General features: G+C 45.7%; 2 protein-coding genes across 2 annotated transcripts in view; one reads left to right on the forward strand and one right to left on the reverse strand.

Moving 5' to 3' along the window:
- The window catches only part of Nop56 (Nop56 ribonucleoprotein), a 50,003-nt gene that overhangs the window by 24,194 nt on the left and 5,151 nt on the right, over positions 1 to 20,658 (reverse strand). The window contains exons 3-5 of the mRNA XM_075676758.1: positions 20,367 to 20,534; positions 16,208 to 16,406; positions 10,557 to 10,744 (exon numbers count right to left, since the gene is read on the reverse strand). Of these exons, the coding sequence (XP_075532873.1) occupies positions 10,557 to 10,744; positions 16,208 to 16,406; positions 20,367 to 20,534 (555 nt within the window). The remainder of the gene's footprint in view (positions 1 to 10,556; positions 10,745 to 16,207; positions 16,407 to 20,366; positions 20,535 to 20,658) is intronic.
- On the forward strand, positions 13,917 to 16,027 carry LOC142566202 (zinc finger BED domain-containing protein 4-like). Its single transcript, XM_075677046.1, has one exon. It carries the CDS (start codon positions 13,917 to 13,919, stop codon positions 15,735 to 15,737), a length of 1,821 nt encoding a protein of 606 aa, XP_075533161.1. The 3' UTR covers positions 15,738 to 16,027.

Consider the following 20,658-nt stretch of genomic DNA (forward strand, 5'->3'; position numbering starts at 1 on the left):
AGAAGTTCCGGAACGCGTCACGCTATGACGTCACCGGCCTGTTGGAACGGGAAAGCGCCAACCGGAAGCAAGTTTACGAACGGCGGTCGTTGGGCACGTTTTCTCGGTTACCGTATTTACACGATTGTAAGTCGACCACTTTTTCTTAATTTGAAAGTGAAGTTGGGGGGGGGGGGGGGGGGGGGGGGGGGGGGTCGACTTACAATCGATACCAAAACATGGCCCCACCAAAAAAAAAAGCGAGACCAACGGGAGCTACAACGTAGTTACAATTTTATGTTTGCTCTATGGCCCTACCTGTATGTTTTCGCTATCCCGCGTGTTTGTTTACTTTTCAGAAGGGTTTTTCAACATTTTAAGAAGTTTTACAGTGCATGCAACACTCGTGGCGGCACCCTCAGAACAGCGGCACTTTCGGGGAGTATCGGTAGTTCATGGAAGAGCAGACACCGCTCTCGCGTTTCTTTCCCTGTTGAAAGGCATTGGCATTGGTTTGACGCGTTCCGAAGCGCCTTCGAAGGTGCCAAGTCCTCTTCCCATCTGGCAACGGTTCCACTTGACGGCCGGCTACGTGCTACTTCTATGCTTTCCCAGTCGTCATGAGTGCTCCAGGCCCACCAATCGTTCGGCACCCGTTCACAGCAGCGTTCAAGAGGGCTGCCATCCTTTACGCCGAAAAAACACATCACAAACAGGTGATGCGAGAGTGGCAACTGCAGCGAAGCAAAATTTTTCGCCCGTGACGGCAAGTGAGAAATTTGAGTGAGTGTGTGAGGACGCTTTCCGGAGCTGTAGGCTAAGCTTGCAGCATACATCGCTGAAATGCGTGATCGGTCTGCCAGTGAAGTGCGATATGGTCATGAAACAAGCCCGGACCTTCGGCTTAATTTTAAGGCCCTGCTCCGCCGTGAGTACAATGACGGTGACGAAAGTATGGCGTACACAACAGATGTCGTTGACTCGTGGCAGCTGCTCTGCGATCAGGGAGGTGCTCCAAGCGACGTGACACTCGAGGACTTTGTCTTCAGCGATGCTTGCGCTGTGACAACTGAAGAGCTGGACGATGACGCAATAATCCAGAGCGTCACAGATACAGAAACGCAGGACGACAACTTGGACGAAGAACTCCAGGCAGCAAGCATAGCTACACCGAAGCAAGTCATGGATGCGCTGGATCTCTTACGCACGTATGCGGGCGCGCAGTCGCGAGAGCAAGCCTTAGCAGCCCTGTCAACCTACAAGCACCTTATAAGCCCCACGCTTATTAAAAAGCGGCAGATGATGCTGACGGAGTTCTTCGCGTCCACCTGAGTTGTATACAACTATAAAATTGCTCTGCAGGAAGTTAAATAAAATATTCCAGCGTTCACGAATCAACGTCGTCATTGCTTTACTGAGCGCGGTATCATCCGATGGCTGCGAGCGTTAAGCGCTCTAATGGTAAGTGGTGGCCTCATGGATCCACCAAGTTAATACTACTTCCAATTTTCTTCGAAAGAGCATTGAAGTTGATAGCTCTGGTATGTGCATAAATTTTTTTTCTTTGCGCCACGGGTTGCCATGTCTTTGTGAAAGGAATTTTTGTTTTTTTTTAGTGATGACAAATCATGATGGCACTAATGGCCACATCTAGTGGCAGCTATGAGCACTAGGTGCGGCGCTTGCTGCGGACGTGCTCATCACCGTACGCGCAATGAAGAAAAATGCGTTTGTACCCGCTGGCTATCGGGCATCACGCTCTTGGTTGTGTTATTAGTTCCGGGGTTTATTGGTTATCTTTGTAATTTTGCTATCTACAAGTTGCCATACACATGCCAGGAGTGTTCCAAGAACTTGCATCTTTATTTGGACTGCTGAAACATGCGAACCTCGACTTAACGAGACTCGCGATTTAACGAAATTTTCGGCTGCAAATTGGACTTCCTTATATCGAGGTTCGACTGTATTCAATTCTTGGTAACCTCGTCATAGATTACCATGTATTTTAACCCTCAGTATAGAGAAGCGTGTTTATACACGACTTCAATACAGTAAAACCTCGTTAAACCGTACCTGCTTAAACAGTAGTTTCGTTTTAAAGTAGTAAAGTAAAATCCCCGACTCAGCGGCCATTGAAAATAATGTGTTTTGTATCCACATAAGCCATACCAGCTTACTGCGTACGTATCGGTTAACACGTAGTGTTTCCACTTTTCGCCGCGCAGACATAGCAGTGCGTCGTCTCTATCGGGCAGCCTATCAAAACAACAAGCCTCAGAGATCGGAACAACGGACTCCAAGTGCCTTGTGCATTTGCGCGTGAAGCCACATCAACATCAACACAATTTCGGCGCCGTGCCAGAGAGCATTGTGGCGTCGTGCAACCAAGGACTCGCGTCATGCTTAAGCTTGGATAAAAAAAGACGCCGGGTGCTCAGCATAGAAAAAAAAAAATCATTCATGCCATGTTTGTGCTATCGAAGGCGACACTAAGTCAGCGAGGGCACGCGACAGGGATCTGCTGTTGACCACAGTGTGTGGCATTTGGAATGCGAAGTTGCTCAGCAGCACTGCTGCGACTGCGAAGAGATGACGGCTACAAGGTTAAACTTTTCACCATTGTTACCGAAGTGTCGACTAGCGACAGTGTTGAGGACGGCACAGAAAGCGACAGCATGGGCAATACAGGCCCAACAGTGGCAGAAGCTGCGCATTACGTTAGCCTCACAAATGCAACTGTCGCGACAACAGCACCCCGCAATGAAAACGGCGCCCCGCGACTTCTGCAGTGCTGCTGCACGTGCATGAAGAATACGTAATGGCAACGAGGAATCTGCCATGCGAGTGTTTGCCGAGAAGAGGGGGCTGGCTGAAAAGCTGGCTTGCAGCTTCAGTAAGTTTGTGGCCGCTGTCGTCGCTGCTAGGCTGCCGCGGCATCAAACGAAAACAACTTGTCGCGCATAGTGAATAAATACTGCATGTTTTTTCCCCATTCATCGCACTCTCTCAGTTTCGTTTTTGACAGGTAAGTGGGCGATCTCATGCTATTTCGGTTAAGCAGTACTACCGTTTAGCGCATACTTTTTCTGAGCTCCGGTCAACTACGGTTTAACTAAGTTTCACTGTATAATGAAACTTCACTGCCACCGTGAAGGAATACCGAGCCAATGAATGAGAACTTCCACGGTAGCAAGTGGTCAAATTACATGCGGCTGCTTGGTGCCGCACCATCGAAAGTGACAGCCAAAGTGCAAGAGCATGTTCCATATAGAGTCCAAGTGCAATAAGATTCTATCGTAACAGCATGAAAGGGTGAGTTGAGAAGGATGGCGGCTTGATAAGCGCAGTCTTCCTGTGCGAGCGAAGGGGGAAGGGGCAGGGTGGCACACGTCTCCTTTTCTATACTTGCGGCCAACTTTCTGTGGCTATGAGGGGAAAGCAATGGAGGCAAAGCACACGCAAGTGAGAGCGTTTATGAAAAGAGTCCAGCAATTTAATCCACGTTGGTTTAGGCCGGGGAAGTGTGGCCCCTTTCATATTGGGAGACTTATTCGCAGGGGAGGGGGGGGGGGGGGGTATCGTTCAAACTTTCAGGAAGTGTTCGACGAGTCCTTTTGCAGGGACCTTGCAATAGCAGACTTTGCTCACTTCAAAAATTTGTCGGAGTAGTTTTGCTCAAAACATGGTCCAGAGTGACGGCCCTTCACTAGCAGCAGGTGTTGGAGGGTTGTGTTGCACATTGATGAGCGGAATTCAGTCCTAATTTTCCGCGCTGTGCTAAAAATACTCTCACACTCTGCGTAGCTATGCGGTATCACGAGTAAATCCAGCATCACCTTAGCAACTTGGTGAAACATGCTTTCCCATCAGTGTTTTTCATTTTTCCAACCATAAACCACTGCACATCCCACCTTCATTCAGAATGTCCTCTGGAAGCTGTACGTCTGTAGTGTAGCAAACTCAGCTTCGAGAGCATCTAAAGAGTCTTCAGAATTCATCAGAATTTTGGGGGAGCAGCTGAGGGACACTCTGAATAAAGAAACGAAGATTTGAGAGCGATGCCTGTGAAATAAATTTCAGGTTGGCCACCTCCGCATTCTTCAGAGTTGTGTCCACATCCATAACGCTTCGCGTCGCCGCATTTGGGAAACATTTTCCACAGAAGCGGGCCAACGTGGTCGCTGACACTTGGTTGTGTTCGACGAGGAATCCCGTAAACAGGCACTCCGTATGTATGACACTGTTGTCGCAGTTGTTCCGGAGAAAGTTCACTATGTTGTCTTGCTGTTCAGTGGTGCGAACACAGCTTTGATGCTTCGCCATGAAAACATGCAGTTTCAAGTTACCTTTGTCACCGTGACACACGCTGACATTGCATCCACATGTTGTACAAAATGCAAAATGTTCTCCTTTCCCTGATGTCAAAAAGCACAGAATTCAGAAGTGTAAGATGGCAAAAACTTCTGCAAATACCTTTTCTTCGGCTTTCATAGTGCCATGGCATCAAGCGCACGAGGATTATAACTATACATGATGCACCGCACACACATCGCCTAGCTAACAATAATCATACACACAAGCAGCATCAATAATGCACCATGGAGGAAGGCATGCATGAAATGCAAGAGCTACATTGGCTCTGGCTTTGGTCGGCTTACTAGGCACCGTAGTCAGCTGCTTAGTCAATGATACCAATGGTGCTAGCGCAGCCACTGTTTCGATTCCTTTCGGGAGCGTCTTGCGTCTGACGATAAGACACGGGGGCTGCTTGTGCCCATTCGCAGTGCAACAAAACATTGCGATGACTAGTTTTTTCGTGGCCAGAAGACAAAATGCGCACTTTCTTCGCCCCTTTCTTTTCAACGGTTGTGGTGGCAAACATGTCAAAGTAGAGCAGCACCTGATCAGCATTTCCAATCTGTTCGAAGTGGTAGCCCTTTCTAGGGCGCAACTTCAAGACGTACTGCTGAAAACTGTACAATTTCTCTTTATATTCTTCGGGCAAGTTTTGGCATATCCCTAGCCGCCTTCGAAAAGAAAAGCCTTTTCTCTTCATAAAATTTGATAGCCAACACCTGCTCGCTTTGAAGTCACTCTGCATTAGAGCTTTCTGTAGGGCTAACTGCATGGCCCATACTTTGAGCAGATCGGTTGTCACAGGACCCTGTGCTGCTCGCTGCTCTTGCCCATATTCCACGAGCAGCTCTTCTATTTCGGCGAAGAGGCCCTGCTTCGGTCCACTGAAACCCTTCCTTGTTGCTTTGCTGGTGAAAATATCCTCCTCCTGCTTGTGCCAGTCCCGCACGCAAGTTTCCGGAACTCTGAACGCCCGTGATGCGGCCAGATTTCCATCCGTCTCCGCACACGATAACTTTCCTTTTAAATGCGGCATCATGGTGGACTCGGCGTGTCTTCCCAGTTGGCGCTTCCATTCTGATTGAATAAACGCAGAAAACGGGAAGACAGGCGGTGGACTAGGTTACACCATAGCCTGGTTACACGTACAATACGGAGGTATGCACATGGAGGAAGCTACGGCAGCTAGGCTAGAAACGCGTACGAGGCGACCATTTTTCAAATGCAGATGGTGATATGGTAACGCGGATATAATGTCAACTCGATTCTAACGCGCATGCGATTTTTGGACCCATTTTATCGGAAAAAGGTGCGCATATATTCGAGCAAATACGGTAACTGTATCCTGGTCTTGACCTGAACTGCCCTTAAGGGGGGACGCGGGGATCAGATCGCGAAAATCGCAAAAAAGATCGATTTTTGGCAACCACACGTTTCGGTATCTGCAATGCCTAATCTACATTGTATCAAAATGGTTTAACTGAAAACGCACTAAAAGTGCCCGAAAAAAATTAATTTATGAGTTCGTAGGGCGAGAAAACAGCTTTAAATCGCGTAAAATCACCACAGTTCGCGGAGCCCTAACTCGTCTTTCCCGCCACCGAACGCCGCCATCTTGGTATCGTTCGAAAGCTCGAAGTTTCGCCATTCCCTTTCTGAATTCTTAGGTCGTCGCCATCTTGTAACAAACACACAAACACAAAAGAAGCGCGGGTCTGCTAGAGGCGGTCACACTGGCCCTGCGATGAAAGCGGGCCTCCGATTGGTTGCCGTACTGAAAGGCGTCTCGCCATTGGTTGCTGCTGCAGCAGCGGGCAAGCTGGCAACCACAGCGGACCGTAGTTGTCTGCTTTGAAAACCACGCCGGCGTGTTTCTTCGTTTGACACTCGCAGAATTCGGATTTATGAAAGCTCCCAGGTCAGTGATGGATCGTCGCTCGTTCGAAAAGAACTTTTAAATGAAGCATGCCTTCGGAAAACGGAAGCGCAAGCCTCCTACGGCGAGAAAAAGACGGCGGCCAGCGGGAGAAGCGCAGAACCCGACTGAACACGCGGATAACGTGCCGCGTTATCTTGCACCGTGCGATTCCAGCAGCGAAGCCAACAATCGCCCTGTGACATCGACACTGATAACCAAGCCACCGGAAGACGTGCCAACGGAGACTCTCGCACCTGTGCGTACGGCCGCGCGAGTCAGCAACCGAAATCGCGTTGTTGGAGGCGACGCGGGTCGAAGGTGTCCATCGCCGACAGAGACGGTGTGCGTTGTGCGACGGTGTGCGACGAGCTACATACTGTACGGTGACTCAAGGCTCACCAGACGAATCGTCGCACGATTCAGACGCGCCTCGAGCCGCGTTTTGTGCCAGCGGTGACTGCAGAAGCGCAGGCATGCAGCGTTCGCGACTCCCTTCGCGCAGTGTCCGCGACTGAGCGGAATCAGCAATGCCAAGAACAAATTTCGGCCCCTTGTGACTGTGAGTTCATTATTATGCCTGTTTCCGCGATGAACTCTTTGATCGCTAAAACTCTGTGCCCAAGATGCCAACAGCGTTCTGTGGGTGTACACTGCGATACCAGGCTCGGTCTGGCAGTGAAAATGGTGGTCATGCACTACTCCAGACGGCACAAGAAAAAGATAAAGAACGCCTGAAGAAGGCATCCAAAGCCCACCAAACAATGAGGCAAAGGTGTAAGAAGATGCCTGACAGCAATGATTCAAAATATTACAGCCCTGGTGCTTTTGAATAAATTTGCAGTGCTGTTAAAACTTTGCAGCCAGTTTTCTCAATTGCATTTTTTTTGTCAATCACCTCGCTCGTGGAAAGCGTAGCACAACAATGGCTGGACCAATTTTGGCCCAGTTTGTTTTGCTGTGATCCACAAGCTGTGCTGTACTTAAAGACAGTCTTGAAATGTTTCTTTATCTTTCCATTGTTTAATTATTTCACAATTACTACATGGCTCCATGCAGTGAAGCACAGTCATGTGCATGTTATGTTGAGCAAAAAATTATTAGCGCTTAAAAAAAAAGAATCGAACAGTGTCTTGATGTAGATTAGACATCTGTGCAAACATACAAAGTATTCCCTGCTCCCTATCATGTTTCGTTACTGTGCCAGGCTTTCCACAAGCATGGAACTTATAAATTCTTATAAAACAAAAACTAATTACGATATCCTAATGAAATTTTAGATTTGTCTTTTTATTGCAATGTGCAGTGTGTGTGCCAAATTTCAGCCCTTTCTGTCAAGAAACAAAAAAGTTAATTCTGATCCCCTCCTCCCCCCTTAATTCAGGGAGGAATTCAATGTGTGCATGTACTCAATGTTTTAAAGGGCCATTGAGACAAAAGTTTTGCTCAAAAGTCAAGGTATTCACAAATCAGTATAGACACTGCTATATACTGCTTCAACTACCATTTTTCGAATCTAAGCACTCCCCCCCTCACTTTGGGCATCAAGATCCTGAAAATGAAAGTGGTGCTTAGAATCAAGTAAATACGGTAGTTTTCTCAGAAGTGGGTCACGATGTTAATAATGTAATCATCACAGTAGGGCTTTACCGCTAATAGTTGTACAAGGGTTGTGAAAGATAACGAACCTCTCACTAATTTTGAATACCAAGAGTTACTTTATGTACAGTAAAGCCTCATTATAATGAAGTTGAAGGGGAAGCCAGAATTACTTCATTATATGTCCATTACTGCATGTACTGTACTATGAATCTTTATCGGTATTTCGAGGGGGAATTTCCCTTACTTCTTTATCTTGTTTCGTTATAATGGGGTCTGACTGTATAATGAAATCCAGTGCACTGGCATTGTTAAATTCCCACATGAGAAGGCAGCTGCCGTGCCAGTCAGAAAATTGAGGCCACAACTGTGCGCTTAGAATCGGAATGCACAGCGGCTGTTGCAGGTAATTCTGGGCTTTTGTTGCAATAAGATTTTCTTGATAATCAATGAGAACATAGAATGTTCAACATTAAGTGTCAGCAACTGTTGGCAGCAATTCTCCAGGCTGTCAAGCGCAATGAAAGTGCACTAGGCCGAACTTGTTAAGGATCACTGGTGCCACAATTATGACTTTGCGAATATCAAAATTTGCAAATACGAATCGAATACCTAGCTTCACATGTTGAATCGACTAATGATATGCACATGCATTTATTAGCAAGTTGGGCTAATTGTTACGTTGGAACATTGCAATTGCATTGTCAAAGTTAAAAAATTTGACTAGTACAGTAAGCTGTTATACTAAAATATTCTACATTTTGCTCATGTTAGCAAATTTAGTCTTTCTCACTAGCTGTCCTAGCCAGTCTATGCCTTATTATACTGCATCAAATGCCCGTAAACTCAGAGACATTTGATCTTGTGCCAGTCGTCACTCATTGCACTTGCTGTCACAAGCAATCTGCTCGGAATAGGGAGTGGCAATGGAAAAATAAAGCAGGGGGAAAAAAATGAAGTGCACTCTAGCCGTCCATAAACCCATGGCCCTTGCAACTGTGAAGATGACTTTCCTGCACAATTCAGAAGCTTATTAAAGGGACACTAAAGGGTAATATTAAGTCAACGTGGACTGTTGAAATACCATCCCAGAAACCTCGAAACGCTTGTTTCGTGCGAAGAAGAGACTTATTTTAAGAGAAAATGCGTTCTGAAGCGTCCGCACACCTCTAGCGCAGTTCAAATCGCCCGCCCTCCAATCGAGGAGTGGCGACGTCTTAGTCTAATAGTGACATTGCGCCATCGGTGAGTAAAACGGCGCTCGCAGATGGCGCTACGGCTTTTCTGCGCAAAACGCAAACATGCGGCCAGAAACAGAGCCAAGACAGAGCTGACAGCAGCGTGAAAGCGGAACTATGGTGGCTAGCGGAAGGGAAAGCGTGCAGCGATAAGCTGGTTCTTTACTTCCAACTTCGACGCTCATTGCAATGGATGACCCTGACAATGACACATTGGCTCGCTATGCTGGGCTCGACTTCAGCGATTTAAGCCCTGATGAATGTGACCTGCTGCTGGGGGCTCGCACTGCCAGCACCGTTGCGTACTACTACGACGGCAGCCTGCTTTGAAAGGCACTCCACACGACTTCAATAAGTTGGTGTTGAACTCATAATCCTCTGGACGAAAGTGCAGCGAGCACACTACGCGATTTTTCGGCTCTTTGCCAGCACGCTGTGGCATAGGTACAGCACTTCATCACTTCGAACGGAGAGGTTCACTCGTTGGCACACAGTGATAAGTAAGGTTAGATCCGCCGCTGCAACTGCCCTTCGCCAAGTTCCGCGGACCGTTCGCGCATCCCACAACATCACATGGACGTGACATTCTCGCTGCTTGTTCCAAATTCAAGTTTCACGAGCCAGCAGGACCACCGCAGCACGACGTGATAACAAAACAACTGAAACTCCAAAGCGCGTGCGGCGTAAAGTCAAGTGCGCAGAGTCGAGCGAAAACGAAACCTTTCGATCACCCATACTACTCAAGGGTAACGTCAAAATTTTATTTTTACTTAGAATTGAATATAAGTAGACAAGTATCATTTTCTTCCCTCTTATTATCTAATGAAATGATCTTTTTAATACGAGTAGTTGAGTACTATTGACAAATTATGATGAGGAGTGCCTTTGTCATCGGGCTAGTACCGGAATGTCGCAGGGGGGTCTCAAATTATGTCATGCATTTACCTAAATTTCTCGGTTACTAAAGCTCTGTTCATATTGACGCCTTAGACATTCTAGAGCATTGCTTTATCACTTTAACTTGACTTCATAGTAACCTTTAGTGTCCCTTTAGTGGCCAAGTGCTTTACAAGCAAAATTTCGCTAGCAGCACGAAATCGTCGCAAAATTCAGCACAAAATTGCCCCAACATTCGTTGATAGAAACAAATGCTAAGAACCATATTTGCACCTGCACAGCCAGCAATATATTCGATTAGATTCAAATATCCGTATCCTATCGAATTAGAACATTTTCAAATTAAATATGATACCACAAAATACCACAAGTTTCCTTAATATAATATTTAAACTTTTTTAATATTCACAATAATCACAAAGTGAATAGACTGCCTGTAGCAGATGACCGGTACCTCTCGTGTGCTACGCAGCTACATGATAAGGCAATTATTAAGTCAATTTCAGAATTGCAAACAGCATGCTGGAAGCTGTCTTAATCACTTTTTTTTTTTTTGGCCAAACAACACGCACCCATTGAAGCTCTTGCAGCATCAATGATAGCCTGGGCCTTTGCACTGTCCATGACCACTTCCTCAAGTGCTTCAAGGCTATCTTCAGTGAGGTCCTTCCGGTTCTTGATCAGCGAGGCTGTCTTGGCATAAGTGTAGTTGTCGGGGACAATCTTCACGAGTTCTGGAAAGTGGTACGAGTACCACTCTCTGCAACAAACATGGATAACAAAAATATTGTTCACACCAACTCTGAACAACCTGCATACACCTGATTATGCTTTACAGTATACAGTCGCTGACCGATAAATCGGATAGCTTCGCGGCACTGCCAATGACACCATAGCCTTAATGTGTAAAGACCACCGATATTTCGGAGAATCGCCAGCTCTACATTCAATTATCTGGACTCCATCCGGGGCTGTAGCGTACGCCGACTCTGCCGCCATTATCTCCCTTGCAACTTCAACGAGACATCAAGTAGGCCTCTGAGATTACACGCTAGATGGTAACCCCTGATGCCTTGCCTTGGCCACAGCACTGCCCCTCAGAGGTTTAACTGCAAATTCCAATCCTGGAGGCTTTGCCTGAACATCGCTATCGTCACATCCATTCTGGTAGCACTGTACATGGCCCACTCTTGTTTGTTGAATTTGCCTTCCAGAGAGCGTTCTGCCATTCTGTGCTTGTTCGTTTTGAATGCGTTCTAGGCAGCGCTCTGCTGTTTCCAAGGAGTCTTTCTCGTGAAGTTATCGACAGTCCACGTGAAATGGCACCAACGGTGCCCTCGCAGTCTGACTCCAAATGAGCCTGGCTGCCACAACTGAAGAGCCTGGAATGCCAACATTACACTTGAAGACTTTGCAGACGTTGACAGCATGATGTCGTCATGTCCCTAACTCAATGATGACGAAACAACTGAGCAAGTTCTCCTCCCATCACACTGCGACTAACTCGGATGATGATGATGCGCTGTGTGCTCGGGAGCAATGACATCTGACTTGAGCCTTTGCAGTCCTTGCATCAGCATACAGAGACAACACAAAACTGGTAGAACTATAAGCGCTGTATTCTTAAACAATCCGCTTCGGTGATACTATCACCATAGCCACGCCTCCGCCAACGTCGCGCGCTGAATGGTTGTTTTAGCAAAACCGGAGAAGAAAACAGCTGCATCTAATAGTTCCAGTCTATGACATGTGACGCCACAGTGTTGTTGGGTGCTCCCAACATATATTGAGTAAACAAATGCATCTATTTGCAGTCGGTTGGTGGTGTAGTGTAGCAGAGACAAGAGCGCTGGTAGTTTTATAGTATATTTTGATGGCAGTTTGCACATAGATTTTCGCAGCGATATTTGTTGACTTGATTGGTGATTACATCGTGTTGCCTTGTGTAAGTGACACTTTTTGGTGACAGTGTCTTGGAACAGCAGACAGCAGGCAGCTGTTCCAAGACACGGCAACAACGCGTTGCTCACGTGGTTGGTGGTGAAGTGTAGTAGAGAGAAGTCAGATGCTGCTGCTCTGGTGGTGCAGAATGGCTGACACAAAGGCGCAGTAACAGTGTGTCACTTTATAATATAAAAAAATGTGCTTCACAACCGCATGAATTGTAGCTCAATTCATTCATTAAAATAAAACATTGTACATTTTCTTTTTCAACTTATCTTACTTAAAGTGGCCATAGACAACCGTAGTCAGCATGCAGAACCCATGCTGCAGCCATTACACCAGGAAACACACCCAAGCTGGTCTGCACTAGCATGGTGCATTCTCTCGTGCGTTGTGAAGTGTTCGAGAGCGCCTGTTGGTAGTGCATGCTGTCCTCACGGGTAAGCCACCGGTTGATTTCTTGAAACTGACTATTATCGCGGCAATGCTATCGCCACAGTGATACCAACATATTGTTATACGAGGTTGTTTTTTTTTTCTCATGGCGCTAATGTATAAGTTGACATTCTTAAGTCGGCTCATTGTTATAAATGATATATTGTTACATGTGGTATTGCTGTAAGTGGAGTGCACTGAACCAATTTATCTCCAAGAAAGAATTCCTAGACAACTCGGCAAAAAACTACAAAGAATACTGCCTCTGGAAAGAGGGTCCCCAAAAGAGAAGTTTGGTCTTAGACAAAAATTTTGCAAAATGTATTTCAAGTTTCCTTGATACTTGGAAAAAAACTGGCAGAAAATCAGTGAAGATTTCACTATACAGGGCAGCAATGTTTTCTGAGCGATTCAAGGAATCAGAATATACTGTTAATACTTCTGTTAATTCGATCCCGGCTGAGACCCATGCATTTTTATAGGCCCAAACTTTCATTTCAATCCTAAAATTTGCCTTCACTGTATAATTCAAATTTGACCAGCCAATATGCATGTGCCTGAACTTTATGGCGACCCCTTTAGTGGCAGCATGCCTCAGCAAAGCACAGGGGACAGTGAATGTGTTGGACACACCTTAAAAAATCTGTCAAAAACACCAATTTTAGCCTGCCCTAGGAAGATTTTCTAGCAATAACGGCAGCTCACAATGTCTGATTATGATGTTAACCCAAATTTAATGCATACCTCTTTGCAGCTGTATTGTGGCGATGCTGACTTTAGGAAACCGCCACTGTCCATCACATATTAGGCTCTTGCTCAGTTTACTTTGTTTAGGAGCTTTAATGCCATTCCTATGTTAGTTTTCAACTGTAGACACTAGGGCTGTGCGAATATTCGAAACTTACGAATAACGAAGCGAATAATGTCATATTCGATTCGACCTTCGATTCGAATAGGGCTATTCGAAAACTTCGAATATTTTCGAAGTCTTTCGAAGTTTAATAATACCGGTACGCGTACATTTTTTGCAAGTTTGTCTTTCTATATCTACCCTGGGTAGAGCATTTTCATGCCACTTTGCTGACGGAGCCACGACCGCTTGAAAGAAACAAGGCCGTGACCGAGCTTTGAACCTAGCATACGAATTTACGAACGTAAACAATATTGATAACGATAGCGATGGCTCTTCGGAAGTTTTAAAAAAAGCGTTTACTATTGCATTTTTTGGAACTAAATGTAACGTAACTGTAACGTCATCATAATATCCGTAGGTATTTATCTACCTAAAAGTACATATTATACCTTGTGATTGTAAGATATAAATCGCCTTAACACCGACAAATAAAAAAAAAAGTGTCTTAGCGGTAGCAGGTATTTGGTGAAGCAACCATGTGCTTTCTATAGCTTCTATTTTGTAGGCTTGCGTTCTTTATTCTATGCTTGCTCGTGCCAACGTGGTTGCCGGATGTGTACGTCGCTTCGAGTTATCAAGTTCAGTCACGCGTTAGTTGTTCATTTTGCTCGATTGCGCGCACAGCCGAAGTAGCCAAACCATGAACGAATCGGTGCAGCGGGTGTTCCGGAGTGCCATCTGGGAGTTCTTCGATCGCGGAGCCAGTGACGCGACGTGCCGCACGTGCAAGATGCGCCTGAAGACGCCCACGGGCACTACAACCACCCTCGTCAATCACTTAAAGCGTCACCCTGATCCATTCAAGCAGTTCGAGAAGCTCCGTGCTGCCGAAAGCTCAAAAAAGCCTGCAGGCCTGAAAAGGACGACGGGCACCAACAAGGCGGACGCAAGTGCTGCTAGCTGTAGCTACTTCAAGCCGACGTTGAAAGGTGACAGTCAGCGCGCAAAAACGTTAACAACGAAGGTTGCACAGTTCCTGGCCACTGGCTTGCACTCTTATTCGATCGTTGAGGAGCCAGGCTTTTTGTCTTTGATGCACACAGCAGTGCCCGAGTACAAGGTCCCATCGAGGACTACGTTTTCTCGGAGTGTCGTGCCAGAACTTTACGCCAAAGAAAAAGAACGAATCAAAAGTGAGCTGCGCAATCACTTCACTGACGGGACCCCATGCTACTCGGTGACGACCGACGGGTGGACGTCTAGGCCGGGGGATAGCTACGTCTCATTTACATGCCATCTCGTTGATAAAGAGTTCCGGCTTCACAATTATCACCTTGCATGCCGGCACATGCCGGAAGGCCATACATCTGACAACCTGAAGCGCATCCTCCTTGACTTGGCAAAGGAGTGGGGACTGCCTCAAGATGTTCCAGTTTTCATTGTCACTGACAATGCTAGAAACTTCCTGGGTGCCGCATCGCGAATGGGATGGACAAGTATACAGTGCTTCGCGCATACGTTACAATTGTGCATCCAGTGTGCAAAGAAGGACACTCAGAATTTTGAGCAGCTGTGTGTCAAGGCCCGAGCAATCGTAGGGCACTACAAGAGGAGTTCCCAAGCCAGAAGTCGCCTCAAAGAGGTTCAGGTTAGCATGGGCTTAGAGCCCCTTGAAGTGATTCAGGATGTTGCGACGAGATGGAACAGTGAATATGAAATGATGTCACGCCTTTTAAAGCTCCGTGTACCAATTTCCTTGAATCTGTCGGAACAGGACACATTAGAAAACCTGACTTCAAGTGAATGGCATCTGATGGCATCCATCACATCAGTGCTAAAATGTGTTGATGATGCAACAAGAGCGTCTTGCTCCGAAAAGCACCCAACTCTCTCGCAAGTGGTGCCACTAGTGCATTGCATGCAACTTCTGCTCACTCAGCAACAGCAGCGTTGTGGGGAGGAGTCTGCATTTGCAGGAAACCTCCTTCACAGCATGAAGTCCAGGTTTGTTGATATAAAATTGCAGGTGACATATGCCTTGAGCACAGCATTGGACCCCCGATTTAAAGCCGTTTGTTACGACACCACAAGTGAGAAACGGTGGCTGAAAAATCTACTCTGCTCAGCTGTGGAGAAGAGCCTGCCTCAGGGGAGAGACAGCGAAGAGCCCAGTGCACCTGCGCAAGCTGTCTCTAGTGATGTGTGGGATGTTTTTGGAGCTTTGGCCTCTACCACCACTTCAAGCACTGGTTCCCAGCGACTTATGGAAGAGGTCGAGGAGTACCTCCATGCACCTGTTCGGCCCCGCTTGGAAAATCCTTTCCTGTGGTGGAAAAATTTCGGCGAAGACAAGTACCCGTCACTGTCCAAGCTAGCTCGGCTATACCTGTCGGTGCCAGCAACCCAAGTGTCAAGTGAGAGGTTGTTCTCGTCCACAGGAAATATTGTCACCACTAGAAGAGAACACCTTCTCCCCGAGCATGTTGAGCAGTTAGTGTTTATACATAGCAACATGCACTAGGATGAAAGGCTGGGCGAGCAGTGCACAGTGGTCTGAATAAATTGAAAAATGAAAAGGTCTCATGCCTCATGTCTGTTTCTCATTGCCTCACATTTATAATGGTTCAGAAAATATAACTGATAAAACAGCCTGCAGAGATCATTGTCACTCCATCAATTTTTCTGTTTTGTACTAGGAGTCCCAAATATTCGCTTCGATTCGAAAATATTCGCTTCGCTTCGAAATTATTCGAATTCGATGCCTATTCGCTTCGTATTCGCTTCGAAGTGAAAAAGCACTATTCGCACATGCCTAGTAGACACATAGAAAGTGGCTTCAATGCAGAGACATTTTGAATGCCGCATGTGAACAGTTGATTGGTAAACACCTGTGTGCACAGTGTGATAAAAAACCACTTTAAAGCTAGCTTTAAAACGAAAAATTGCAAGAGCACAAATAAAGCCCCCACAAAGAATCAATGTACAACACACCTGACTCTCATGGCAAAGGTGTTGATGTCCTTGTCAAGCTGATCCAGAAGAGCAATGCTTTGAATGATCATGTTGTCAATGCGGTTGACATTAAACTTGACCTTGGAACGCGAGTAGCTGTGCCCCAATCCAAGCTGTGCTTTGGAAGAGGATACATCTGTGAGCCCTTTGACGAGCTTGTAGAAATGAAGCCGAACACCTGGAAGGCACCAAAATACATTGATCAGCAAAACTTCTTTCAAGGAGTACTTGCGTAGACTATTATACAATCTGCCTTCATTTTTTTACTTCTATTCAACAGGCAGATGTTATTTAATCACTTTGCAAGAACCCCGCTCCTTCAACAAGAAGCAATAAGCACAATGATCAGTTTCAAAAATTTCCCTAAACACAACAGTGAACTAACCACCATGGGGTTTTCGACACATGAGAAATATTTTCATCCGATATTCAATCTTTTATGTTGACCATTTGCTTGAATACACTCCAATATCATTAGTCATGTTTTTTTTTCCATCTTTTACCATCGACGTTTATTTTATCCCTAGCAAAATTAAAACCAATGAAATGTCATATAGGGCAGTCAGTTCAACCACAAAGTAAATACTGCTGTGCTGTCATACCAACTGTGGCAAACATATACAGCTCAGACAGGTGTAGTATAACGGCTTATAATGCGACATTTTCCAATCCCATTTACCTTCCCATAGAACTCCCATGTAGTATACACATACGACTAGCAATGCGACTGCCAGAAAATCCTGCAGACAAACGAGGCAGCGGGGATGCGCTTGTCGACAGGATGCACTAGCAGTGGAGGAGGATATGTGGAGCCAATGAACAAGCAGCAGAAAATTAATAAAATGAAAGGAACAGCGCGACTGCCACGGTGGCAGTGCACTGTATGTGTTGTACAGGTCGGGTGGTATACAATGCTCTGTGGAAGCACGGCAGAAGTTGCACACATGCAGCAATTACCTAGGCTAGATGTTGGGAAAAGCCTGTGCCGTGAATTACATCTCTGCTCATCATTACCATCGGACTATTTTATGTCCACTGCAGGACGAGGGCCTCTCCCCGAGATCTCCAATTACCCCTGTCCTGCGCCAACCAATCCCAGCTAGCACCCGCGAATTTCGAAATTTCATCACACCACCTAAACTTCTGCTCAAGGCCTCTAAAATCGGGCAGCATGTGCAGCCATGTGGTAAACTCTTCTTAATATACATGTTGTTGCTCTTCGGCTTCAGTTTGTGCACGGAAAGTAAATATCTTTTTATATTTTGGAATCTTTTTCAGTGTTGTTTTGGTAACTTCATCCAAAGACCATTGGTAAGACCAGTGCTTGGGCATTAAACTTTCAATGTTCCCAAAGTAGCTTTTTATTCTCTTTTGCATGAGCGATGCCTTCAGATTCCCAACCTTGTTCATTCAGTACAAGTGTGTACTTTTCTCTGATGTCACAGTGAACTGTAAGCTACAAAGTGCTCAACTTTATACGTCAGTTGTTCACAGACTTCACATAAAGTTAAAGGGATGCTAAAAGCAAATATTAGGTCAAGCTAAAGTGATCGAGTAAAGCTAGAGAACGTCTAAGATGTCAATATTATCACAAACAGAGCGTAGTAATTGAGAAATTGAGGTAAATGCATGTCACAATTTGAGACTCCCCAGGGACATTCAAGTACTAGCCCGATGACGTAGGCACTCATAATCCTGTCACTAGTACTCAACTACAGTAAAACATCATTAAACCGTACCCGCTTACATAGTAGTTTCGTTTTAAAAGTAGTGAAGTCAAATCACCAACTCAGCGGCCATTGAACATGTATCGGTTAACACGTAGTGTTTCCACTTTTCATCATGCAATCACAGAGGTGTGATATCCGCCTCGGGCGGCCCGGCAGAACCACAAGCCTCAGAGATTAGAACAACGGCCTCCAAGCGCCCTGTGAATTTGCGTGTGAGGCCCCATCAACATCATTTCGGCGTCATGCATGGCACTGTGCCAGAGAGAGTTGTGGAATTGTGCAAGCTAGGACTCGCATCATGCCGAATCTTGGATGAAAAACACCTGGTGCTCAGCATAAAAGAAAAATTGGACATTGTTCATGCCATCGAACATGGCGCAAAGAAGTCGGCGCCGGCACACAACAGCTAGAGATTTACCGTTGACTACAGTGTGTGGCATTTGGAATGCAAAGTTGCTCGGCAGCGGTGCTGCGATCACAAAGAGATGTCGGCTACGAGGTTCGACTTTTCGCCATCGCAACCATGTTGTTGGCAAAGTGTTACCTTACGACATGGAAAGTGACAGCATGGGCGATTCAGGCCCGACAGTGGCAGAAGCTGCGCATTACGTCAGCCTCATGAATGCATTCGTTGCGATGAGAACAGCAACCTGCAGTGAAAAAGGCGCCCCACAACTTCTGCAGTGCTACCAAAAAGGAAACTGCCATGCGAGTGTTTGCCGAGAAGTGGGGGCTGGCTGAAAGGCTGGCTAACAGCTTCAGTAAGTATGAGGCTGCTGTCGTCGCTGCTAGGCCACCGCAGCATCAAACGAAAATAACACTTTTGTAGCGCGAAGTGAATACTGCCACGTTTTTGCTCTTTCATCGTACTCTCTCCGAGTTCCATTTTAGATAGGTAAGTGGGCGATCTCATGCTATTTCGGTTAAGCAGTACTACCGTTTAGTACATACTTTTTCGGAGTTCCGGCCAACTACGGTTAAACTAACGAAGTTTCATAATGAAAATATAATTGCATTGTATTGTAAGACGGAAGAAAATGCTATTTGTCCAATTCTGTGCGACTTTTTAGAAAAAATAACTCACCGACGTTACTTCTGACGACGAAGGTAATCAAAACGTTTCGCTTTCGCTGGACTCTGTGCCACCTGTGCTTTCGCTTTTCAGTAGTTGCGCTATAGTGTAGGGATGCACTGTTTTTGCCGGCTCGCCAAACTCCCACAAACTGCAAGTAGCAGGGAATGCCACGTCTATGTGATGTTGCGGGATGCCCGAATTGTCAACGCCACTTGACCAACAGCAGCGAAAAATCCAATGCTCTGTCCTGGTTCAGTCTCTCCATGGTCGTGCATTTGTGTTTTGCCCAAGAAACCTTAATGGCGTCTTACTGATGGCATATGCAACATCACCACTCCCCACTTGGGGGCAGGCGATTGGAATTGTGCTAAAGGTATGTTAACCCTTCAGACGTGAACCATCCTTCTGTCCAACTAGTATGTCTTTTCTTGGCATGTAGCAAGCGCTGCAAGGTTTCTGGAATTAGCAGTCCACGTTGACTTAATATTTGCCTTTAGTGTCCCTTAAAACCTGCTAAAAGCTATGTTTACTACTGGTATGGAGTAAAGGTATTTTGTTTACATAGAAGACACCACCACTCTGAAATTTGGTGTCAGTAGTACCCATTTATACACAAAAACCTCTGGCCAACTTCACACAACACACACGTGAATGCATGCAACCATGCTAGTTACTATTGCTAAGGAACCAGTACACTTTCTAAAGTGCACTGTTTCCATAAAAGCATATGTCACAGAACAATGAAAACTACAGTGTAGCCAAATCGCACAAAATTATTCCGTATAATTATGTGCAACATTACCTTCTACCTTACACTAGTACATACATATTCCTATTGTGCAAATTGCTGCAACACATTATCGCTATAGTGATAACACTTATTCAGATATTTCATGAACAATGATTGCAACCTTTTCCGTCACTGGGATTTTGAAGAGTGTGATGGAACCAAATATGAAAATGCACTAGGTGCAAAAATGGACAAACATTAGGCCTTGCAAGAACACAAAGGGCCCATGGTGGGATGTTCACATCAGTGCCCACAGGACTAAATTTAAAATCAAGGCAGAAAGCTGGGTTAGTTGGTGCGTCATCATTAATCAAAAGACTAGCGCATATAACAGGGACACAGAAAGAGAAGACGACAGGATGTCCTGTCGTCTTCTCTGTCGGCGTCCCTGTTATATGCGCTAGTCTTTTGATTAATGATAAATTTACAAGGCATTTCTGGCAAGTCAGCTTAAAGGTACCAGAAGGTGTCATAAAATTTCAAGTGCTCATTGCAAAATCATTTGGATGTTCTGTGCACATTTAGAAAGCATGCACACCTCACCTCTGATGACTTCTGGGACTATGCCTGTGTGCTGGCAAGAGATTCCCATAGACTCCTGAACAGTCATTGCCAATTTCGAGTCACCAACGCCAAGAATCACCTTGCTCTTCTTTGTCGATTTGGGAACATTTGTTTCCAAAAAGGTCTGCAGATCATCATGAACCACACCTGGAAGTATACACTACAGAGTTAAAAAAAAAACCTGCCGTTTAAATAATACGAAATGGTACCATTTACTGTGTTGTAATAGGAAATGAAGCAGTGCCCGCTGCTGTCAGCAAGACCTTAGCTT

This window comes from Dermacentor variabilis, unplaced genomic scaffold, assembly GCF_050947875.1.
Source record: "Dermacentor variabilis isolate Ectoservices unplaced genomic scaffold, ASM5094787v1 scaffold_12, whole genome shotgun sequence".
NCBI classification, from domain to species: domain Eukaryota; kingdom Metazoa; phylum Arthropoda; class Arachnida; order Ixodida; family Ixodidae; genus Dermacentor; species Dermacentor variabilis.